Below are 25,214 nucleotides of genomic sequence, written 5' to 3'. Positions count from 1 at the left end.
CACAGTCTTGATGCAATGTGTACTGTATTTCCAACAACTATATTATCCTTTGAAACGTAACAGTGAATAGTATTAAACTGTTCATTATTTTGATTTCTTGCTTTGGTGGATCTGTAGAATTTTTATCCAATACTTTATTAATATTGAACTTTGTCCTATTTAGTGTTCAAAGCTGCTCTCCGATACCAGTGTGATCCAGTTTTACCCAAGCAAATTTGTTTTGATCACTGATATTTTGGATACTTTTGGTAAGAAATTTCTATGGTGTTCCTTCTGATATTGCCAGGCTATGTTTAAGCTTAAAATAGTTTTCTGCTTTTCCTTCTATGTGCAATGCAATATTTTGCAGTGATTGAAGCAAGTGCTGCTTGAAGGGGTCCCAATACTTTCCCTGGCTTATTCACTATCTATAGGGAGGGGGGGAAAGTTCTATTTGAAGATTAGATTAGTGAACAATTTAGCTGATTTATGCTTGACTCTCAGTAAATGACCTTTACTTATGCTTCAGATTAAATAACCTTACCAGGAGTTTCACTGAAAAATGCAATATCTTTCATAGAGTGCAGCTATTTATGATAGCGGTTTTTTGGAAGAAGGTGAATACAGACAGTATTTTGATATTGATGATCACCTTCAGTAGCAAATTGATATTAATACTTTTTCAAATGATTTGAATCAAGTTATGACTGTTATAAACTAGTTAAACCTTGTTCCTCTGGTTTTAAGCATCAATGCCTGATCATAATATACGTCATTCTATATAGCAAATGTAACATTGAGCAGAATAGTAATGTGAAAAGTTATTAATGTTGAAAGTGTAATTGCCCAGGTATGTCCTGTACACAAAGCAGGACAAATCCAACCCAGCCAATTACCACCCCATCAGTCTACTCTCCATCACTAGTAATGGAATGGGTCATCTTACTTGCCCGTCAAGTGGCACTTGTTTAGCGATAACCTGCTCAGTTTGGGTACCGCCAGGGTCACTGAGCTCCTGACCTCATTGCAGCCTTGGTTCAAACATGGACAAAAGAGCTGAACTCCTGAAGTGAGGTGAGAGTGACTGCCCTTGACATCAAGGCAACATTTGTCTGAGTGTGGCATCAAGGAGCCCCAGCAAAACTGGAGTCAATGGGAATCAAGGGGAAAACTCGACAGGTTGGAAGTTGGAGTCATACCTAGCACAAAGGAAGATGGTTGTTGGAGGTCAGTCATCTCAGCTCCAGGACATCACTGCAGGAGTTCCTCAGGGTAGTGTCCACAGCCCAACCATCTTCAGCTGCTTCATCAATGATCTTCCTTCCATCATAAGGTCTGAAGCGGGGATGTTCGCTGATGAATGGTGCTGAACGTTGTGCAATCGCAACTCTTCAGATGCTGAAGCAGTCCACATCCAAATGTAGCAAGACCTGGACAATATCCAGGCTTGGGCTGACAAATGGCAAGTAAGATTCATGCCATACAATTGCCAGTCAATGACCATCTCCAACAAGAGAGGATCCTACCGTCGCCCCTTGATGTTCAATGGCGTTGCCATCACTGAACCCCCCACAATCAAAATCCTGGGGGTTACCATTGACCAGAAAATGAACTGGTCTAGCCATATAAATACTGGGGCTACAAAAGCAAGTCAGACGTTAGGAACTGTGCAACAAGTAGCTCACCTCCTGTCTCCCCAAAGCTTGTCCACCGTCTACAAGGCACAAGTCAGGAGTGCGATGGAATACTCCCCACTTGCCCGGATGAGTGCAGCTCCCACAACACTCAAGAAGCTTGACATCATCCAGGACAAAGTAGGCCACTTTTTTGACACCACATCTACAAACATTCACTCCCTCTAGCAACGACGCACAGTAGCAGCAGTGTGTACCATCTACACGATGCACTGCAGGAATTCATCAAGACTCCTTCGACAGCACCTTCCAAACGACCACTACCATTTAGGAGGACAAGGGAACAGATAAACGAAAACACCACCACCTGGAAGTTCCCCACCAAGTCACTCACCATCCTGACTTGGAACTATGTCGCCACTCCTTCGCTGTCGCTGGGTCAAAATCCTGGAGCTCACTTCCTAACAGCACTGTGGGTGTACCTACACCACATGGACTGCAGCGGTTCAAGAAGGCAGCTCACCACCACTTTCTCAAGGGCAACTAGGGATGGGCAATAAATGCTGACCCAGCCAGCGAAGCCCACAGCCCATGAATGAATAAAAAAATAAAAAACTGAACTGAACACAGCGCTTCAGATGGGGCTCTGACCATAGCTCTGTACTGTCAGGAAGATATAATCATTTTCATAATGTTATTGGAATTTATTGCAAAGTAGAGTAAGAGTGGGGTTGTGTCTATTTGTGACTTAATTGAATTAAAGGCAACTGGTCTGAAGACTTTGATGTATCCAAAGATAAGCTTGGTTTGAAATGTTAAGTAGGTAAACATGGCGGATGTTTAAGAATGTGAGGTGTAAAGGGGACATTTGCATCTTTAAATAAACCAGACTAGCTTGAATTCAAAAGAGGGGTGAAATGTTTCACCTAGCTAGGAGATATTAAGAGACATTGTGTTTATTTTTTTCCCCAAAGATTACTGCTAAATTTGGTACTGTGATTGTGGTACTGAGAGGTAAAGTCCAAAGACATTGTGAAACAATGGGAATTTGCATTCAAAGCAGCAAATACATATAAAGGAGCAACGGTTGTGTGTAAGGACAAGCATTCTAAGATCAAACACAAGGGTGAAAAGCCTCCAGCATCTAAGCCGCAAGCTGCTATCTACAAGGAACTGAAGCTGAGAAAAACTCACTTTGAATTTGACTGTTCAGGATATTGTGTGTAACTTTGCGTCTTTTAAACGGAGTTGTAACTGGGGTTTAGATTAATTAGGGATTTAAAAGTTATCATAATCGTAACTTGTAGATCTATACATGCTTAAAATCATTTCTTCTATTGCTAAAGGTTTAATTTAGTTTTGTAAGAAACCTAAAAGACTTAGTGGCCGCCTTTTTTTACTGAATTCAAAGCCCACATCTCGAAATAAGCATAAATTGCAAATAGTTGTTGCAGCTGCTTCAAGTTTCCCTCAGATTTGGGCAGCTTGGCATTTACCATCCGCCTGCTATAACAGAACAACTGAAGCCATCACTACTCCTCTTTGTATTCCATTCCACTTGAAATAAAGGCTGGCGTTTCATTAAGCTTTTTAATTACTTTGTGTATCTGTGCTGTGTACATTGAACTCCATCTCACCAAGTCAGTCTGTATCCCTTTGTAACTTCCTGTTCCCACCTATACAACTTACTGTGCTTCCTAACTTAGTGCCTCCTGGACACTTGTGTGAATTTTTTGCTCTGTGCCGTTCCAAGTAAATATTTACTCCCCTCTTAAACAATTAAATTGTATCTGGCCTTTTGGACCTTTGGCATTCCAGCCTGTATTTTATCAATGACCTGTGTGATAATTTCATGTTAAATAATAATAATTGAATTGAATGATCCATTTTTGATTACAGGTAAACTAGTGTATGAGCGGATTTTGTCCATGTGTGCAAGTAATCGAGTTTCCCTTCCTGGAGTCTCTACGCCAGGTAATTTTATTAAAGGAATCTTCAGGGAATTTTAAAACTAGTGAACAAAATTGCATGTTTGGAATTAAATCCAATAAGAGCCAGTAACATAACAGAATTATTACATTTAGCCGATGAAGTAGGAACCAGATATTTTAAGTTCTGAATTTGATATTGGTGATCCACAGCAATGATCTTCCTATGGGAGATTGTGAAAACAATGAATGACCAAGTTGTTGGAAGAATGTATTTTATATTTCTGAACAACATACTTTAGCATCTTAATTTTACTTCATAATGTCAAAAACCTTTTCAGTTACATGTTATACTTAAAATGCAGATAACTTTGGTCCAGATGAAGTGAATGAAACTGCAAAAGAAACTTGTCTGAACTGGTTCTTCAAGATTGCCTCAATCAGGGAACTCATTTCCAGATTGTATCCTTACACAAATTAATTTCTATGCGGGTCGGGATGGATAAAATGTAAAATACAACCAAATACAAGTAGGAACTTGCTTACTGGTAAGCTACTTGCAGCCCTTTTAATTAAGAAGACAGGGAATGAAGAATGAATTGATGATTTATAATCCTTTCAAGGGGATTTTTTTATTTTACTCACTAATAAATTGAGAAATTCCCATACAAAGTAATTAAATTTTCCAATCATCCTTGATTACCTAGGAATCTCCGGGAACGCAGAGAAGCCTATGGCTTTGTGACTTCTCCTATCTCTTTACCACAAAGAGCCAGCCCCCACCCCCCCCCCGCAAAATTAGGGGTGAGTGGAATCCCAAAGGTCAGGGTGTGTTGGGGGGGCCGGGGTGGGGTGGGGTGGTGTGGTGTGGGGCGGGGAGGGGGGCGGTGGAGAAGAGAGACAGGGAAGTGGAAGAAGGAGGTAGAGAGACTGGAAAATGGGAGTTAGGGGTGTGGTAAAGGGGAATGGGGGCTCAAGGTGTGTCGATGCTGGATAATAGGGGTTGGGAATTGGGATTTATATAGGGATAGAGAGACAGCAGAATAGGGGCTATGGAGGTAGGGAGACTAGAGAATGGAATGGTGCTTGGGCAAAGAGGAGAGGAGAACCAGAGAAAGAGGTGATCAAACCTCTAGCGTTATCTCCTATCAAATTTGGGTGACTCTTAATATAATGCACAATATTTTGTCTGTAATTTCTGCTACTAATGCTGCAACAGTTTTGTGTATTGTTTAATTTATTTAACTTATTCGATAAGGATTTATAAACCCTTGCACAATCAACTATTTGAATTATGTCCAACTATTGTTACTCCTTGTGAAGCTATATTTCAAGCTTTACAGTTCTGTGCTTACATAAAGGGAAACATGTATTTTCCTTGAGTTAACTTAGTTATGTGGAGGTGGCCATATTAAAATGTAACACATTCCTTTCTAAAACGTAAGTATGGTGGAATTCTATTCTCATTTTATGAATTTTTTTTAAAACATTTTTAATACATCTAAACCACAAGTGAATCTAATTTTGTATAAGACTAATTAAAGTTGTCAAACTGATGTGATTGGTAATATGTACTAAGATTTTTCAATTAATTCAGTTTGAATGTTAATACAAGATGAAGGTGAACACCTCCTTATTAGGTGATGTGATATCCAGTTTTAATTTTTTTTTAAAGTGGTATCTCTGAGACTCTTCCTCGGTTGACCACTATGATAAGAGGCATTGGTGATCCATTGGTCGCTATCTATGCAAGAGCATATCTTTGCAGGGTAGGCTACGATATTCTTTCCAACTTTCAGATTATATAAGTGTCATTCCCTGGCTAACTGATATACGTACCTCATAACTCTTTCATAGTAAAAAAAAAGTTCTACATTATTCTCCTGTTTTTCCCCTTTTTCCAACAGGTTGGAATGGAAGTGGCACCACATTTGAAAGACAACTTGAATAAGAATTTTTTTGATTTCCTCTCCACATTTAAACAAGTATGAAATTAGTTTAGTCTTTATTTAGGAAATTATTCTTTTTTTTTTCCATTTGCCTCTCTGCTCTGTACAAAATGTGTTATGATCACAAATCTCTGAAACCTCTTGCCAATTCAATCACTGACTTTTAAACCTGAGTAAATCAGTTCACAATATAACCCAGTTTACATTTTCTTGATAGCTGTACAAGTGTGCGTTTTTAAAAGATATGGTGAAATTCTAAAATTAGACTTTTCCCATCGCAGCACACAATCATTGTATCCTGATCAGATAAAACATTGTACAACTTTGTGCGTACAGTGGATTAACTCAATATGTATTACATTTTGTGTCCGCATGCACTTGTTAACATTTTCCATGCCAACACTTGGAATGGAAGCTACCTCTGTAATTCTTATCCGTCCATAATTATACCCTCCTCCCACCCCTCCAAGTGGAGATGCTGCAGTTCCACCTGCGGCAGGACAACCTAATTAGGATAAGTCAAGGTAATATAGCTTTTGTTCTACATGTGAGCCTAGGAATTTATAATGGTAACAAAAATAAGAATGTATGACTTTTAAAATGGTAACTATTTGTGCAGGCTGGTCCAATTATCTTCTAGCCCTACTTCACTGGGGCTTTAATACCCTGTGTGCAAAGCCACAGGAGATCTGTGTGTGCATTTTCTGAATAGAAGCTGGTTTGAAAACGTTTTAAAAGAAATCATAGACTGTATTGCTATGGGATGTTGAGCACAATTTAAAACCCAAAGAGATCTGCTAACCTTAATATTCTTTATGATGTACTAGTTTTGTAATCAGATCATACTTGTTCCTTTTAAATATAGATTTGGCCTGATTTTGACACAAGTAAAATCACTAGGATGTTTTTGACTTTTTAAACATGTTATGCTTCAACTTTTGTTGTAGTCTTTGCACTGCACTTACAATGCTAAAAGCATTTCAGGAGCAGCATTACCTGAGAACTGTGGCTACATTTCCTAGTGACTGCATTGTGGAATAGGGCAGCTGATCTGTGCGCAAAGCTGTGCTTACTGGCCTCTTAGCTGCTGTAATCCTTCCTGAATGGATACGTTTGCCAATGTAGTCTACTCTCAATCTGAGCAGGATGTCTTTGATACGCCCATTCTACCTCAGATTACCCTGGAAGGGTAAGGTATCTCAAAAATTTGAGCAACAGGTGAAGCTAGCTGTTTCACCACTAACAGGAGCTGTCATTAAGCCAAAAAAGACATGCTGCTTATCACACAAATGAGTAATGTGGTATATGAATTTCAGTGCCATTGTGATGCTGGGTATGTTGGCCGTATGTCCCAAAGGCTGGCAGTTTGTATCAAACAGCATGCCTCCACCGCTGTTCACAACAGGCAGAGTACAGACCGTACCCCAACCAGCCTGTGCTTGCAAAGCTCAAAATGCACTTTCCAACATGAGGTGTGATTCCACGATTGGACAACATTTGCTAAATAATCCTCAGCGTGCTAATAATTACACTGACAATCAATTTAAGATTGTCAGTTGGGCACACAGTGTGGTGCATTTACATATATTAATACACAGGGCCCTGTTCTTTGCAGGCAGAAAGGACATTTTCATACATTGCACTTGTTTCAGCTAAACAAAATAAGTGACAGCCATTCGCTGACTCATTCCTCAGGACAGTGCTTTGATCAATCAGGGTCCAGCTGCCTGGTTTAAATTTCAAACAATGCTTGGCAGTTAACTATCAGTCAGCATCAGTGGTGCATTCTCCATGGCAAAGCCACTTGCCAATCAATTGGCACTCTCTTCACAAACAGTATAAATTGTTATTTTCCCTTTATATTGGTATTCTTGCAAGTGTCCTGATGAGTGCAAGATGAAAAGTTTAGACATGTCTCTTTTTTCCCCACAATACTCGATTTATGTACCACCGAATAACTATTTACATCATTTTTAATAAAACTTTTTAAAAGCAAACTTGGTACTGGCAGCAGGTGGAATCTGAAGAGACCAGCTTGTGAGGATATTCTTGCTGTTACAGATACCGGAACCAGCTACATTACATAAGAACAGGAATAGGCCATTTAGCCTCTTGAGCCTGTTCTGCCATTCAGTTAAATCATGGTTGATCTATACCTTGACTTCATTCACCAGCTTTCCCTATCCTTCAATACCATTATGTCAGAAATTTCTGTCAATTGTACTTTTAAAACTTTTGTTTTTTATGCACTAAACCTGTGGCACCTTTTCAAGGCTGCTTTGGTGGCTCCCCAGAGTAACAGAAGGAAGAAGGGTTTTGTTCTTATCAGTGCTTTTGGGCAAATTGTGCCTTCAGAGAGGCCATGTATTCTGAATCAGTTGTCTGTGACCAGTGCATTATCTCTTTGCAGACTTCAATGCAGTCATTCACACTTTCTTTCTAAAGCCTGTGTTGTTTGGCTCCCTCTGCTTGGTTCTGTTCTCACCCAGCAATTGGAGGCAGAACACACACATTGTAGCTTCTCTTCCAAAGTCTACGTTACCCTGCACTTCCCTACCCCCACCCAAGAATCCACCATTGTCACCTTCATCTTTGTGCTGCTCCTTCACCATATGAAGTTAGTTTCTGAGTGTAGACCAATGACACCTGCCTCTCTCGGTGACCCTCTTGGTCTCTTCACTGTGCCTTTGCTGTCTCTCTGCTTGTTTGACATTGTTGTTTTTGGTTGGCTCATTGTGTTTTTTCCCCCTTTCTATATTGTGCTTTGTGGAATTGTTTTCACTGGGTCTTTTGCCTGGTTTGCTCATGTGCAGCACTAGGTATAGTTTTTCCCTGGCAGCATGTTTACTAGGTCCCATTCTCTTTGCTACCCTCGAGATTCTGACCTTTTTGGAGGCAATTGTCCTGTTTGAAATGAAACAAAGGAAGACTGTTTGTACTCATGTGATCACTACCCCAGTCCTTGGTCTTTTATGGATAGAGTTCATAATGTGCATGACTTCAGTTTAGGCCTAGTGGTCCCTACCCATTAATCCCTGCGTTTTTCAGTACTTGACGAACTTTATGTGAGCATTTGATATCTTTCCTCCACTCCTCCTTTCCCAAATGGCATTGCGGTTATACATTGTAAGATATAATGTAATTCAGCTAGAGAAGGAAGCGGGGTGGTAGTTGTACTAATTAGAGACAAAATAATGGCAGTGAAAAAGAGACTTAATTAAATATTAAGGTAGGAAAAGAATCCATGTGGATTGTGAGAAAGGATAAGAAGGGATTGATTGCACTAATAGGGTTATTCTATAGACCATCTAATAGAGGAAAGGGAGCGGAGGAAAAAATACCTAAGCAAGATGAAGAAATGGGTACAATGATTATGGGGGACTTCAACTACTCTAAATAAATGGGAAAGAGGTCATAAGAGAGGAAAAGAGAATTTTTAGTATTGCCAGGACACCTTTCTTACCTAGTATGTTAGGACCTGACAAGAGAAGAATCACTGCTGGATCTAGTAATGGAGTATGAATCAGAGCAAATAAGAGAAATAAGCATAGGGGAATAAGTGGCCAATAGCAATCACATCATAATGAGGTTGAAAATAATGATTAAGAAAGATAAGTACAATAAAAACCAAAGTAATGGCTTGGTGGGGGCGGGGGGGCGGGGGGGGAACTAATTATATGGAGATGTGAATGGAACCAAGAAAGTTAAAATAGAAGTTACTTTTGCCTGAGAGAGAGTAAGAAATATTTACAAAGGTGATTGTGTTCAGTTGAAATATGAAAAACAAAAGTAATGAAGCACCTTGGATGAATAAAGAGATGAGAGTAAAATTAAAGAAAAATGCATGCGCTAATTACATGGAAAATAATGGAATATGAAGAGGTTAGGAAAGTCAAAAAAAATTGGGATATCAAAGAGGAATTCTGAGAAAATTATCAAGGAGTTTAAAAAGAAATAGTCAAGTATTGTACAGACACACAGAACAAGGAAAAGCACAATAGCGAACAGGGCCATTAATAAATGAAGAAGATAAACTCATGGTTAATACCTGGCACAAAGGAAGTTAGTTGTGGTTGTTAAACGTCAGTCGTCTCAGCTCCAGGACTTCACTACAGGAGTTCCAAAAGATGGTGTCCTAGGCCCAACCATCTTCAGCTGCTTCATCAATGACCTTCTTTCCATCATAAGGTCAGAAGTGGGGATGTTCGCTAATGATTGCGCGATGTTCAGGGCAATTCTTCACTCATCAGACACTGAGAGCAGCCCATGTCCAAATTCAGTAAGACCTGGACAATATTCAGGCTTGGGGTGACATGGCAAGTAATGTTTGTGCCACACAAGTGCCAGGCAATGATCATCTCCAACAAGAGAGAATCTAACCAATGCCCCATGAAATTCAATGGCATTACCATTACTGAATCCCCCACTATCAACACCCTGGGGGTTACCATTGACTAGACATTGAACTGGACTAACCATATAAATACTGTGGCTACTGGAACAGATTAGAGGCTGGGAATTCTGCAGCAAGTAACTCACCACCTGACTCCCCAAAGCCTGTTCACCTACAAGGCACAAGTCTGGAGTATGATGGAATACTCTTCACTTGCCTGGATGAGTGCAGCTCCAATAACACTCAAGAAGCTTGACACCATCCAGGACAAAGCAGCCTGCTTGATTGGCACCCCTTCCACAAACATTCACTCCCTCCACCACCAACACACAGTAGCAGCAGTGCGTACCATCTACAAGATGCACTGCAGGAACTCATCAAGGCCCGTTAGACAGCACCTTCCAAACCCACGACCTTTACCATTTAGAAGGACAAGGGCAGCAGATTGATGGGAACAGCACCATCTGGAAGTTCCCCTCCAAGTCACTCACCATCCTGACTTGGAAATATGTCACCGTTCCTTCACTGTGGCTGGGTCAAAATCCTAGAACTTCCTCCCTAAAAGCATTGTAGGTGTACCACATAGACACCAGCTGTTCAAGAAGGCAGCTCACCACCACCTTCTCAAGGGCAATTAGGGACAGGCAATAAATGCTGGCCTAGCCAGCAACACCCACATCATAAGAATTAATAAAAAAAGACACTGAAGTGGTATAGATATTAAATAGTTACTTTGCCTCCATATATACAAGGAAGACTAATAGGGTGGACTTAACTTAATTAGTAGGCAAAACATTTAAGATATAAAGGGAGGGTGAGGGGGTAAGTCATAAACGAATGAAACTTTGGAAAGAATTAAATCCATGATCCAGATGGATTGCATCCATAGAGGAAGAAATAAGAGCAGCACACTATCCTTTAAGTTTGATTCGTTTATCAGTTGTTTCCCCTTTTCTACCCTCATGTCATATCTTTGTTGATCACTTCTTCCACCGTGTTTATTTTGGCAGACGGCGAATATAATTCCAATATTTAAAAAGGGAAATAGAACAAGTCCGGGGAACTACAGACCAGTTACCTTAATGTCAGTAGCAGGAAAAATAATGGAATCTTTACTCAACGACCTCACAGAATAGCATCTAGAAATGGAAAATATGGAGCATAGTGAACACACACCTCTAAAGACAACGCCATGTCTGACCAACTCTATTGAATTAGCTGAAGTAATAAAAATAGACAAGGTAGTATAGAAGTTGGAATGTATTTGGAATTTCAAAAGCCTTCAGTCAGGTACCACAGAGTAGACTCATACTGCAGTCGGAACTTGTGGAATGGGGCAAGTAGCAAAGTGGATAGCAAACTAGCTACAAAATGGAAAACGAGCGTAGGGGTTAGTGATAGTTAGTTAGTTAGTTAGATTGGCAAAAGACGGAAAAGGTTGTTCCCCAAGGTTTGGTGTTGGCACCAGAGTTATTCATTATTTACATAAACTATTTGGAATTTAGACTTTGGAATTGGGAATACAATTTCGATATTTGTGAGCAACAAGAAGTTGGAAAGTGTAACTAATCCTGCGGAAGACTGCGACCAAATACGTTGTGGCATTAATAAATTTGCATCAGTGAGTGTGTAATTGGAAAATGAATTTCAATATGGATCATTGTGAGGTAGTGCATCTTGGTAAGAATAATAGCACGTAACTCATTGGAAAATAAGAGTCTAAATGGAGTAGATGGGCAAAGGGATCTAGGGTTCCATATGAACAAATCACTTAAAGTAGTGATGCAGGTTAATAAAGCCAGTTTTTTGTAAGTAAAGCACTAGGGTTATTTCTAGGTGGGTAAAATTGAAAAATAGAGAAGTAATGTTAACATTATGTCGAACCATGGTTAGAATGCTTTGAACATTTCTGGCTTCATTTTATAAAAATTTTGAGGCACTAGAGAAGGTGTAAAAGATTCACAAGGATTGAACCAGAATTGGGAGGCTGCACCTATCCTGAAAGATTGAATATGCCAGGGCTCTTTACTGTAGATAAGAGAAGACCTGAAGGGTGACCTGATCGTGCCCTTTAAGATTATGAAAGGGATTGATAGGCTAGACATGGAGATGTTTCCATTTGTGGACGAGACCAAAATTAAGGTCCATAAATATAAGATAGACACTAATAAATCCAGTAGGAAATTCTGGGGAACCTTCTTTACCCAGAGAGTGGTTAAAATGTGGAACTTGGTGCCACCAGGCATACTTAAGGCAAATAGCATGATTGTGTTTAAGGGGAAGCTAGATAAGAACATGAGAGAGAAAGGAATAGAAGGATGTACTGATAGGGTTTGATGAAGAGGGATGGGTGAATGCGTGTATGGAGCATAAGCACTGGCATTGTCTAGCAAGGCCGAAGGGTCTGTTTTTGTGCTGTACATTCTATGTAATTACAATGCTTGTCCACACTTGGTGTTGCAAACCAGTCAAACAAAAACAACATGTTTAATTACAGCTCTCAGTCTGATGTTTGAATTAAGTTTTAGTTTATCTTTCCCTGCTTTGCTCTGGACAAAACTCTGGGCACCTTGTCCTCTTGTAGGCTTGGGAGAAGTTATGTGCTGGTTGTATTAGAATTTTTGAGGCATGGGGTTTCTTGGCTAGTTATTCTTTCATCTGGAATGGTGGGGAGGTATTTGCTTCTTTGGATGTTGGAAACACAGGTTGGGTTGGTCATGATGATGGTTGTTGATCCACACAATGTTCTTGTTTGGTGTTGTTACATCTGCGTCATATGTGCGTGAACTCATGAAGAAGACAGAGGTTTTTACTTTTAAAAAGCCACCATGGAATATGGACTCATGTCCTGAACATGTTTCTGGGGAATCAGTAAAATGTAAATTAGTCAGCCATCACATCCATCCTTGTGACGCACTGCCTTTCTATGCCATTGGAAAGCAAGAACACTCATTACCCAATTGAATGATGCTTGGCTGTCAGCCAAATGGCTTTTTCCTCCTCTTCCACCACCACCCCCACTCCCCTCCATTTTCAACATTTTTATATCTGGTGAAGCGAAATTTTCAAAGAAAATGAGAAAAAAAACAACCTTTTTTAATGTCCCTATGATTTTTCTCAAGAGTTGCACACAGCCTGGTCCTAGCAATTGATCTTCAATTCCCGGAGACTCTAGGCCAATCCTGGAGGGTTGGCAACCCTAGCCTGAATCCAGCCGAGACAACAAACTAGACTGTGAATTCCTTTTAACTTTTTATGGACTCTAATTTGGCCAACCTATCCTTCCCTACTCTGTAATCTGTATCTGTGTATGTGGAAGTTGGTGCATGTTTTATTATTTTACTTAGATTGGTTTAAGTACAAAAAGCTAACCTCTCTTTGTTAAACTCAAGAAAACATGTCCTATTGGTTCTTTTATGATCAGAGAGTGTGTAAACAGTGAAGCACTTACTGAATTGGAAAGTATATCCTTTTCAAACAAAAAAACATCTGTTGCGGTCAAAGGAGGAGAGGGCGAAGAGGGGAGCCATTCAACCACTCCTCACCTGGTTGTAACAGACATGAAAGCTTATCTTTTTAATTCCGCTGCCAGTCATATCTCTATATGCATTATTTTCTAGTAATATATCTGCCTCTTCTAAATTGACTTTACATCGTTGGTTTTCTGGGACAGAGTGCAGCACATTCTCTCACTCTCTTTATGTGAAGAAACTTTTCCTGGCATTACTTACAGCAAGGTTTATCTTCAGTTTAAAGATTGCATCCCCTTGTTCTGGATTCTGCTGCTGGAGGGAGAGTCATTCCTGATACCTTGGCCATCCATGAAGCTCTGTGGGCCATCAGCAGCAGCAGAATTGTACTCCAACACAATCTGTAACTCATGGCCCGGCATATCCCCCACTCTACCATTACCATCAAGCCAGGGCATCAACCCTGGTTCATTGAAGAGTGCAGGAGGGCATTCCAGGAGCAGCACCAGGCATACCTAAAAATGAGGTGTCAACCTGGTGAAGCTGTAACACAGGACTACTTGCATGGCAAACAGCATAAGTAGCAGGTGATAGAGCGAAGTGACCCTACAACCAACAGATCAGATCTAAACTCTGCAGTCCTGCCACATCCAGTCGTGAATGGTCATAGAGTTATGCAGCACAGAAACAGGTCTATCGTGTCTGAGCTGGCCATCAAGCATCTATTGCAATTGTTGCAGGCCAGTCATCTCAGCTCCAGGACATCACCGCAAGAGTTCCTCAGGAGAGTGTCCTTGGCCCAACCATCTTCAGCTGCTTCATCAATGACCTTCCTTCCATCATAGGGTCAGAAGTGGGGATGTTTGCTGATGATTGCACAATGTTCAGCACCATTTGTGACTCCTCAGATACTGAAGCAGTCCATGTCCAAATGCAGCAAGACCTGAACAGTATCCAGGCTTGGGCTGACAAGTGGGAAGTAACATTCGCACTACGCAAGTATCAGGCAATGACCATCTCCAGTAAGAGAGAATCCAATCATCGCCTCTTGATGTTTAATGGCATTACCATCACTGAATCCACATTATCAACACCCTGGGAGTCACCATTGACCAGAAACTGAACTGAACTGGACTAGCCATATAAATACTGCGGCTACTGGAACAGGTCAGAGGCTGGGAATTCTGTGGCGTGTAACTCACCTCCTGACTCCCTAAAGCCTGTGCACCTGCAAGGCACAAGTCAGGAGTGTGATGGAATACTCCTCACTTGCCTGGATGAGTGCAGCTCCCACAACAGTCAAGAATCTCGACACTGTCCAGGACAAAGCAGCCCGCTTGATTGGCACCACATCCACAAACATTCACTCCTTTCACCAGTGACGCACAGTAGCAGCAGTGTGTACCATCTACAAGATGCAATACAGGAATTCACCAAGGCTCCTTAGACAGCATCTTCCAAACCTATGAGCACTACACCTTGAAGGATAAAGGTAGCAGATAGATTGGAAACACCAACACCTGGAAGTTCCACTCCAAGTCACTCATTTTCCTGACTTGGAAATATATCGCTGTTCCTTCACTGTTGCTAGGTCAAAATCCTGGAACTCTATTCCTAACAGCACTGTGTGTGTACCTACACCACATGGACTGCAGCGGTTCAAGATGGCAGCTCACCACCACCTTCTCAAGGGCAACTAGGGATGGGCAATAAATGCTGGCCCAGCCATCGAAGCCCACATCCCATGAATGAATTTAAAAAAAACATTTCCCAACACTTGGCCCTTAGCCTTGTATTCCATGGCACTTAAGTGCTCATCTAAATACTTCTTAAATGTTGCGAGGATTCCTGCCTCTACCACACCCTCTGGCAGTGTGTTCCAGATTCCACCCATCCTCTGGGTGAAAACATTGTTTCCTCAAATCCCCTCTAAACCTTCTGCTCCATACCTTAAATCTATGCCTCCACTCAGGGGAAAAGTTTAATCCTGTTTATGACCCTCATAATTTTGTATACCTTGATCAGGTCCCCTCGCAGCTTTCTCTGCTCTGGCCTATCCGGTTTCTTCATTCTGGTGGTGGACAATTAAGCAACTCACTGGAGGAAGAGGCTCCACAAATATCCTCATCCTCAATGATGGAGGAGCCCAGCACATCAGTGTAAAAGATAAGGCTGAAGCATTTCCTACAATCTTCAGCCAAAAGTGCTGAGTGGATGATCCATCTCGCCCTTCTCTGGAGTTCCCCAGCATCACAGGTGCCAGTCTTCAGCCAATTCAATTCACTCCACATGATATCAAGAAACGGCCGAAGGCACTGGATACTGCAAAGGCTATGGGCCCTGACAATATTCTGGCAATACTACTGAAGACTTGTGTTCCAGAATTTGCCACACCCCTAGCCAAGCAGTTCCAGTACAGCTACAACACTGGCATCTACCTGGCAATGTGGAAAATTGCCCAGGAATGTCCTGTACACACAAACCAGGACAAATCCAACCCGGTCAATTACCACCCCATCAGTCTACTCTCGATCATCAGTAAAGTAATTGAAGGGGTCATCAACTGTGCTATCAGGAGGCACTTGCTTAGCAAAAACCAGCTCACTGATGCCCAGTTGAGGTTCCGCCAGAGCCACTCAGCTCCTGAACCTCATTACATCCATGGTTCAAACATAGACAGAAGAGCTGAACTCTTGAGGTGAGGTGAGAGTGACTGCCCTTGACATCAAGGCCGCATTTGACCAAGTGTGGCATCAAGGAGCCTTAGTGTTGATTTGGTTTTCATTTAAAAGATTATCAAGGAGCCTTAGCAAAACTAGAGTCAGTGGGAATCAGGGGGAAAGCTCTCCATTTGTTGGAATCATACCTAGCACAAAGGAAGATGGTTGTGGTTGTTCGAGGTCAGTCATCTCAGCTCCAGGACATCACTGCAGGAGTTCCTCAGGGTATTGTCCTCAGCCCAACCATCTTCAGCTGCTTCATCAATGAACTTCCTTCCATCATAAGGTCAGAAGCGGGGATGAATGGTGCTGAACATCATGCAATCGCAACTCCTCAGATACTGAAGCAGTCCATGTCCAAATGTAGCAAGACCTGGACAATATCCAGCCTTGGGCTGACAAGTGGCAAGTAACATTTGCACCACACAAGTGTCAGGCAATGACCATCTCCAACAAAAGAGAATCTAACCTTTGCCCCTTGAAGTTCAATGGCATTACCATCACTGAATCCCCACTATCAATGTCCTGGGGGTTACCATAGACTAGAAACTGAACTGGACTAGCCATATAAATAATGTGGCTACAAGAGCAGGTCAGAGGCTAGGAATCCTGCAATGAGTAACTCATCTTCTGACACCGCAAAGCCTGTCCACCATCTACAAGGCACAAGTCAGGAGTGTGATGGAATGCTCTCCACTTGCCTGGATGAGTGCAACTCCCCCAAAACTCAAGAAGCTCGACACCATCCAGGACAAAGCAGTCTCCTTGATTGGCACCACCTCCACAAACACTCCCTCCACCACGGATGCACAGTAGCAGCAGTGTGTACCATCTACAAGATGCACTGCAGCAATTCACCAAGGCTCCTTCGACATCACTTTCCAAGCACATGATCAGTACTATCATGAAGGAGAAGAGCAGCAGATAGATGGAAACACCACCACCTGGAAGTTTCCCTCCCAAGTCACTCACCACCCTGACTTGGAAATATATCGCCGTTCTTTCACTGTCGCCGAGTCAAAATCCTGGAACTCCCTCCCTAACAGCACTGTGGATGTACCTACACCACATGGACTGCAGCAGCTCAAGATGGCAGTTCACCACCACCTTCTCAAGGGGAACTAGGGATGGGCAATAAATGCTGGCCCAGCCAGTGACACCCACATCCTGAGAATAAATGAAAAAAAAAACCTTCATGAGCTTCTCTTCTTATTGTTAATGGACTATTGTTTAATCTCTGCCTTAAGGGGATATATTCCATGTTTTACCTTGTCTTTCACCATAGCTGTGTAGTTACCCCAGGTATTATCCAGCTGGATCATCTTTAAGGCCAGTATATTCTTCCCAAAGTAGGGCACCCAAAACTGAACACTAATGGAAAATGCAACCTGACTAGTGTTCTCTATAAATGCAGGAATATGCCTTTGCTTTTCTTTCATTCTTGTGAAGCCCAACATCCCATTAGCCTTTTTGATTAACTAGTTCATCAGAAATTTTAATTGACATGACTAAATCTTTTAGTTCATCTGTCTTTGAGAGTGCTTCCCAATTTATTTTATATTCCCATCTGCCATTTTTTTCATCCACAGTGCCTGCCCTCACACTATAAGTGATTCCATCATTCTGCCTGCTTGATTTATTTGTCCTTTCCAAGTTTCTGTACAGTCCACAATTCACAATATATTTTTGGAACCCTGCTGCATTTCCAGACCCCAGGCCAAATTGTTTCAGCACCAATCACTGGGGTACACTGCTTAACATTGCAAGCCAGAATACCCTAACCCTGTCTGTTACATCATCAGAACCCTCTCAACCAAGCTATAATGTTCTGTAATGTTACCACTGTTTTGAACTATGTCTCTGTTGGAGCTTGTAAAATCTGGTCTGTGGGTGGAGTTGGAGTTCATGTTAAAGTGGTTGCTGGTATTGGCATCATGGACTTTGGACAAGGGGTAGTAGTACAGCTATCTTGTTTTACTGGAGTGAGTTGGAGCAGTTCATGTGGGCTCTTGTTTTGATCCCACCTTCTATCTGTGTAAGGGGCCATCTTCTGTTTAAGTACTGCTGTTTATTAATCTCTCACTAATCGTTCTTTTAAAGTATTTATTATAATGTTTGTGGTTCTCAGCATGTTCTAGGTGCTCAAATATGAGCTGTTAGGAAAACCTGGGCATTTTGAATACACAGTCCAGGTATACTTATGGTCTTGTTAATGAACAAAGTCAGCAAATTATAATTCCTTGGTAACCATTGTTTTATTCAATGCAGATTCATGGCGAAACAGTTCAGAACCAGCTGGCTGTGCAGCGGGTAGAAATTCCAGTATACCTTACACTGTACACTCCTGCTATAGACTGGATTCTTCAATGTATTGCGTACAGAGCACCTGAGGTTCATTTTAATTTTCTTTACTTGAAAATGCTATTAGAATTTTTTTTTAATTTAAGAGTATGTTAAACGTTTTGCTGTTATGCTATGAAACCAGGTTGTACTTCACGCTGCAAACCTGGGATTCCTTTTATGCTGCACTGTTGGTGAACCTTTGTTCTTGCTGTGACTTGCTATGACAGCTGCTACACAGGTACTCAAAGTACATGGCTCTAGAAGTGAACAGCTTGTTTTTTCCTTGTCCGAATCAAACTCTTAAACTTACTGTCAAACGATCCAAATTATGTCTATATTGTAAGCTTATTGACTTTAGAGCCAATGGGATTTTCTCATTTCTAATGGTTATTTAGCAGCAACATTCTTTCCACCAAAAACTTAATATAAAGGAATAGACAGTATAAAAGTTGACCCATGCTACTACCTCATTTTTCTTTAGTGAATAAAAAAAATCCACTAGCAGCTTATGGATACAATAATTTTAATATGGGCCAAAGCGCTCTCCATCATTTTCATTAGAGAATATTTCTGGAAATCTGTAACAGAATTCCACCTTTCCATATCCTCCAAATCTTGATGAGCAGATTTAGAGTCTTGCTGGAATTCCAGGCATTTGGATGTTGTGGGGTTCAGCTTTAGTGAATCTAAGTGTTTCTTAACTTTGCGTTTGTAATACTTTCTCATTTCTTGCCCACCTCCAACCCCAGCTCTTTGCTTCCAGTTATTTTCTGCCATTTTCCAAATCTGCCCCTCCTAAATGCTTTTTGGTGATTGAGAAGGTAACCATCTCTTTTACTCTTACTGATGCTAATCTAAAACTAACCACAAGGTAATCTGCAGCAGCAGCCTAGGACCAGCAGTGCCTCCCTTTTCTCTCTTTTGGCCACAGCATCTGACTGACAGTTTTCAATGATGGAATATTTCCCAAGTGAGAACCTGTGGTTTGTTATTGAATGAAAAACATGACATTAGACAAAAGTGCAAGTCTGGTAAACCTAATGAAGTGCAGCGTAATGCATTGTCAGACTATTAAGTGGTATTTTGTTATTTTGGATAGTGTTGCATGGAGTCCTTAGATGTTAGACTCTTAGAAACAGACTGTTTATGATCTGCATGTGCTTCCTTCCACTCCCTTTCTGTTGGCATATCCTTGTAGTCCATTTTCCCCTCATGCTTGCCCAGCTTCTCCTTGAAAGCATCTATGCTATTGTCCTGTGGTTGCACATTCCATATACCTGCCACCCTTTGAAGAAGATTCCTCCTGAATTTCTTACTGGGTTTATTACCGACTTTTCTTATTTATGGCCTGTAATTTTGAACTCCCCCACAAGGCAAGACGTTTCCTGTACATTTACCCTTTCGAATCCTTTTGTAATCGTGAAGTGTTGTCTAACAAGGTTCAATACAGGTTTCACAAAGCTCTGCTTTTTAAACTATCCCTCTAGAAATGAATTGCTGTGCTTGAATTGTTTTATTTATGCCTTTATTAACCTGCATCGCTAGTCTTACTAATTTGTGTGTCTGCATACTTGGTTTTTCTAGCTGCTGCATCCATTTAGACTCTTAATAACGAAGCAGTATGCAGCTTCCTTATCCTCTGTACTAAAATGCACACTCACCTATATTGAAATTCATCTTTAAATTATGATCTCATTCTGAAAGTTTATTAATGCCTTCTTATCTTCTGTCGCAATCTTCCTCAGTGTTAACTAGGACATCCCCACCCCTCAACTCAATGTCATTGGTAAATTTTGAAATTGTAATGCCGATTCCCGAGCCCAAGTTATCAGTGTAAATTGTGAAAAACAATGGTCCCAGTACTGAGATAAAAACAAAAAACTGCGGATGCTGGAAATCCAAAATAAAAACAGAATTACCTGGAAAAACTGAGCAGGTCTGGCAGCATCGGTGGAGAAGAAAAGAGTTGACATTTCGAGTCCTCATGACCCTTCCACAGAACTGAAAGTTCTGTTCTGTGGAAGGGTCAAGAGGGCTCGAAACTGCCAGACCTGCTGAGTTTTTCCAGGTAATTCTGTTTTTGGTCCCAGTACTGATCCACTTCAAACACAGTCGTCCAGCCTTTAATCCTGACTCTCTCTTCTGTACCCAGCTTGCTTTATTTTGCTACACGTACCCTGACCCCACATACTCTGACCTGTGTCATAAAGCTACTATGCAGTCCCTTATCAAAAGCATTTTGAAAATCCAAATATATTGCACATCTACTACAGTATCTTTGTCAATTCTTTCTTAAAGGACTTCATAAGGCTGGTCAAGCATGGCCTTCCCTTTTGAAATCTATGCTGACTACTCCTTATATTTTTGGTTTCTAGATGCTTTACTGTTTTATATTTTTGAGTACGGATGATATTATTTTTTCCTAGCACCAATGTTAAGCTAACTGGTTTATAGTTACCTGGACTTGTTCTATCTTAAATATACACTTCAATCAGGTACACAGTGTGGCCAGCTTGTGCTTAAACCAGTGATGACATCGTCAGTTGTTTCCAATATCTTGTGGTGTTGAAGTGCAAAATGAGCAAACTTGGTAAATAAAAAAAAATAGTTTGTGCCTCTATAATGTTTAATCTTTTTCAGTATATAATTAAGGTGTTTTACAAAGTTGTGCAACAAGTAGAGGTGATTTAATAAACTGCTGAATTAGAAACATTAAAAATAACGAATTGAATTATTTAGTCACGTACCATACCTTATACAGAAATAAGCTGCTTAAAAATTGAAAATGTTATGGCTGTTTACAGGCTTTACTTACAGAAATGATGGACAGGTGCAAGAAACTTGGAAACAAGTAAGTAATCTAGAATTTCTCGACATGTCTCATGTCATGGCATACAAAATATATGTATATAAATACACAAGACCGTGTATACCTCCTTACTTGTGTGTTTTGATCTTTTTTCCACAATTTCTAATAGTGCTTTGCTGTTGAACTCTGTAATGTCAGCATTCAGACCGGAATTCATTGCAACAAGATCTATGGATTTCATTGGCATGATAAAGGACTGTGAGGAATCTGGTTTTCCAAAGGTAGATAATACATAACATCAAAAAGGAGTGACACATTTTGTGATGTATATCCATATTCCAGAACTTGTCGTCCTACATGTCGGACGTTAAACAGAGACTTTGACTGTTATGTGGCATGATGTGAGGCAGAGCAAGGAGTTTTTCCAAATCTTGGCCAATTTGCATCCCTTGGGCACCATCATGACCGCAGATTAAATTATTAATCTCATTGGTTGCCAAGCTGCCTCCATATCAGTTATCACTTTGAAAATAATTTGTGTGAAACTATTTGAAATGTTACTAATATATGATAAGTTACATAATTGTGAATTTCTTTCTCTTCAGTGACATAAATACTTGGTGGGTTGTGGGCTTGACTTGAGAGGACTGTGATCTAATTTTAATTAGTTAGATGATTAATACTAAAAGGTCCTCTCCCTAAAGCATCACAAAACAAATTATCTGATCATTAGCACATTATTGTTCGTGGGACCTTGCTGTGACAGCTCTTACCTTCTTGCCTTACACTCGTGACTACATCTCAAAAGTATTTTATTTGCTGTAAAGTGCTTCAAGACTTAGTGACATTTTGAAAGGTGTTATATACACATGTCTTTCTATCTTTAGTACAGTTATAGTCCTAATTTTGTGTTGCAATACAGTATGATAGCATTTTATGGCAATTTACTGTGATCCTACTGCTTTTTGATCTCTTTGTACTGTAGCATCTTCTTTTCCAATCCCTGGGGTTGAACTTGGTTTTGGCTGATCCTCCTGAGAATGACAGGCTGCAGATTCTCAATGAAGCCTGGAAGGTTATTACCAAACTAAAGAATCCCCAGGTCAGTTGTGCATGCGTTTAGATAAGAAAACTCATATTTGTTAATTGCTCAGATCAGATGAGTTTTGTAAACCTACTGAAGGCACATGAGCTCTTCAGGCGTATCTGTAGGGAAATGTGAAATTTGAATTAACTTGGATCTGTGTAAATATATATGCTTGGTTATAGGTGACATGCATTTCTGTTTTTGTAGAATCTGGAAGACAAAGTGTTGCGCTGCCTATAATTATCATTCCTATACATTCTGCAGTTTGAGTTCAAATTCATGCAACACGACTGATGATCTTGAAATGACATGTTGGTTTTTGCCTTGCCCATTATTGTCAATGTTGTACTGCTGCTTTCTGATGCCTTTCTACTGGAGTTGCAGAAGTTGCAGGATGCCAGAATTTGATAAAAGAAAAGGAAATATTTCCAAGCTGGCATCAGCAAACTTCATTCTAGCTAAATTAATATAAAGTTCATGCCTCTTTTCACCCAAGTACATTAAATTACCTAACCTGTTACAGAGAGCTCAATATAGATTTCTTACTTTCTGCTATAAAGCACAAAACTAAGCATGTGCTAAGTGGTTTTTGCTTTATACTTAGTTAGTTGGAAGTCTCTAACCTTATAAATCAGACTAATCTGAATCATCTGCTTTGTATTGTTGATTGGATGGCGACGGGAGTATGTGCTGTTTCTATTGATTAGTTGTGGTTAATTGGAAATTGTAGTAATGAACAACATTCAAGCACTTGCATTAGTACCGTACCTTTAATGTAGTAAAATGTACCAAAGTACTTCAAGTGTTGTCAAACAAAATTATATAGTGAGCCACATATAGAGATATGGGGACAGTTGACCAAAAGCTTGACCAAAGAGGTAGGGTTTAAAGAGCATCTTAAAGAGGGAATGGGAGGGAGTTCCAGAGCTAGGGACCAAGGCAATTAAAGACACAACTGCCAGTGTTAGTGATGAAAATCAACAATGTGCAAGAGGCCAGAATTGGAAGAGCATAGAGATTTGACGTAGTCTGCTTGGACTTCAGCAAAGCTTTTGATAAGGTCCCTCATGGGAGACTGATAACGAAGATAAGAGCCCATGGGATCCAAGGCAATTTGGCAAATTGAATCCAGAATTGGCTGAGTGGCAGGAAGCAGAGGGTGATGGTCGAGGGGTGTTTTTGTGACTGGATGCCTGTGTCCAGTGGGGTTCCACAGGGATCGGTGTTGGGTCCCTTGCTGTTTGTGGTATATACAAACGATTTAGACTTGAATGTAGGAGGGTTGATCAATAAGTTTGCGGATGACACGAAAATTGTTAAGGTGGTAAACAGTGAGGAGGATAGCCTTAGATTACAGGAGGATATAGACAGGCTGGTCAGATGGGCTGATCAGTGGCAAATGGAGTTTAATCCAGATAAGTGTGAGGTGATGCACTTGGGCAGGACAAACAAGGCTCGGGAATACACGATGAATGGTAGGACCCTGAGAAGTACTGAGGATCAAAGGTGTGCATGTCCACCAGTCCCTTAAGGTAGCGGGACAGGTAAAAAAGGTGGTTAAGAAGGCAAATGGGATACTTGCCTTTATTAGCTGAGGCATAGAATGTAAGAGCAGGGAGGTTATGCTAGAACTGTATAAAACGCTGGTTAGGCCACAGCTAGAGTATTGTGTGCAGTTCTGGAATCTGCATTATAGGAAGGATGTGATTGCACTAGAGTGAGTGCAGAGGAGATTTACCAGGATGTTGCCTGGGCTGGAGAATTTTAGTTAGGAGAGATTGGATAGACTGGGGTTATTTTCCCTGGAGCAGAGGAGATTGAGGGGGGACATGATTGAGGTATATAAAATTATGAGGGGCCCAGATAGGGTAGACAGGAAGGAACTTTTCCTCTTGGTGGGAGAGATCAATAACCAGGGGCCATAGATTTAAGGTAAGGGGCAGGAGGTTTAGAGGGGATGTGAGGAAGAGTTCTTTTTCACCCAGAGGGAGGTGGGAATCTGGAACTCACTGCCTGAAAGGGTGGTAGAGGCAGAAACCCTCATAACATTTAAGAAGTATTTGGATGTGCACTTGCGATGCCACAGCATACAAGGCTATGGGCCTAGTGCTGGAAAATGGGATTAGAATAGTTAAGTACTTGTTTGACTGGCACAGACTTGGTGGGCTGAAGGGCCTTTTTCTGCGCTGTAGGCCTCTATGACTCCATCTTGGAGTGTTGGAGGAGATTAAAGATAGGGAATGGCAAGACCATGGTGGGATTTGAAAACGAGGCTAAGAATTTTAAATTTGATATGTTGCTTGAGTAGGAACTAATCAAGATCAGAGAGCACAGTGGTGATGGGTAAACGGAACTTGGTGTGAGTTAGCAGAGTTTTGGATGAGCTGAAATCTATGGAGAATACAAGGTCGGAGGCTGACTAAGAAGGCATTCAATAAGCTGCTAAGCAGAAGGTTAATAGGCCTTATGGAGTTGGGTGTGATATATTAGCATGGATAGAGGATTGATTAACAGATAGAAAGCAGCGAGTGGACATAAACAGGGCTTTTTCAGGTTGGCAGGCAGTAAACGGTGGAGTGCGGCAAAGATCGTGACTTTGATGAGACAGAGTGTAATGTAAAAGAAGGGCCTACTTACATTTAAGTAAGAAGCGCAAGCAATAGGGAAATAAAGTTAAGTTGAGGCCAGATAAAATAAAGTTGCATAACTAAACCAAAGTAAAATAAAGTTAACACAAGGAAAGTAAATTGAAGCTATGGCAGGACAGTTCAGTTGTGTAGAATAATGTCTTGTAGTATGTGGGAAGTTGTGGCCACTACCAGTGTCCTAGACGACCACACATAAAGGAAGTATCACCAACTGCAGAACCTTGAGCTCCAGGCGGCTGGAGTCACTGTGGTAC

General features: G+C 40.9%; 1 protein-coding gene across 5 annotated transcripts in view; it reads left to right on the top strand.

Moving 5' to 3' along the window:
* Nucleotides 1–25,214, top strand: part of vps35l (VPS35 endosomal protein sorting factor like) — a 172,689-nt gene that overhangs the window by 51,409 nt on the left and 96,066 nt on the right. For all 5 annotated transcript variants that reach the window (XR_005945298.1, XM_041206353.1, XM_041206352.1 and 2 more), the window contains exons 8-17: nt 164–248; nt 3,513–3,587; nt 3,907–4,003; nt 4,934–4,981; nt 5,217–5,310; nt 5,449–5,526; nt 18,342–18,464; nt 21,221–21,267; nt 21,395–21,506; nt 22,211–22,327. Coding sequence is in view for 4 of the 5 variants with exons in the window: in XM_041206353.1 (XP_041062287.1) it covers nt 164–248; nt 3,513–3,587; nt 3,907–4,003; nt 4,934–4,981; nt 5,217–5,310; nt 5,449–5,526; nt 18,342–18,464; nt 21,221–21,267; nt 21,395–21,506; nt 22,211–22,327 (876 nt within the window). In the remaining variant the exon portion in view is untranslated. The remainder of the gene's footprint in view (nt 1–163; nt 249–3,512; nt 3,588–3,906; nt 4,004–4,933; nt 4,982–5,216; nt 5,311–5,448; nt 5,527–18,341; nt 18,465–21,220; nt 21,268–21,394; nt 21,507–22,210; nt 22,328–25,214) is intronic.

Source organism: Carcharodon carcharias, chromosome 15 (assembly GCF_017639515.1).
Source record: "Carcharodon carcharias isolate sCarCar2 chromosome 15, sCarCar2.pri, whole genome shotgun sequence".
Lineage (NCBI taxonomy): Eukaryota > Metazoa > Chordata > Chondrichthyes > Lamniformes > Lamnidae > Carcharodon > Carcharodon carcharias.
This window is presented reverse-complemented; position numbering and strand designations above follow the sequence as displayed.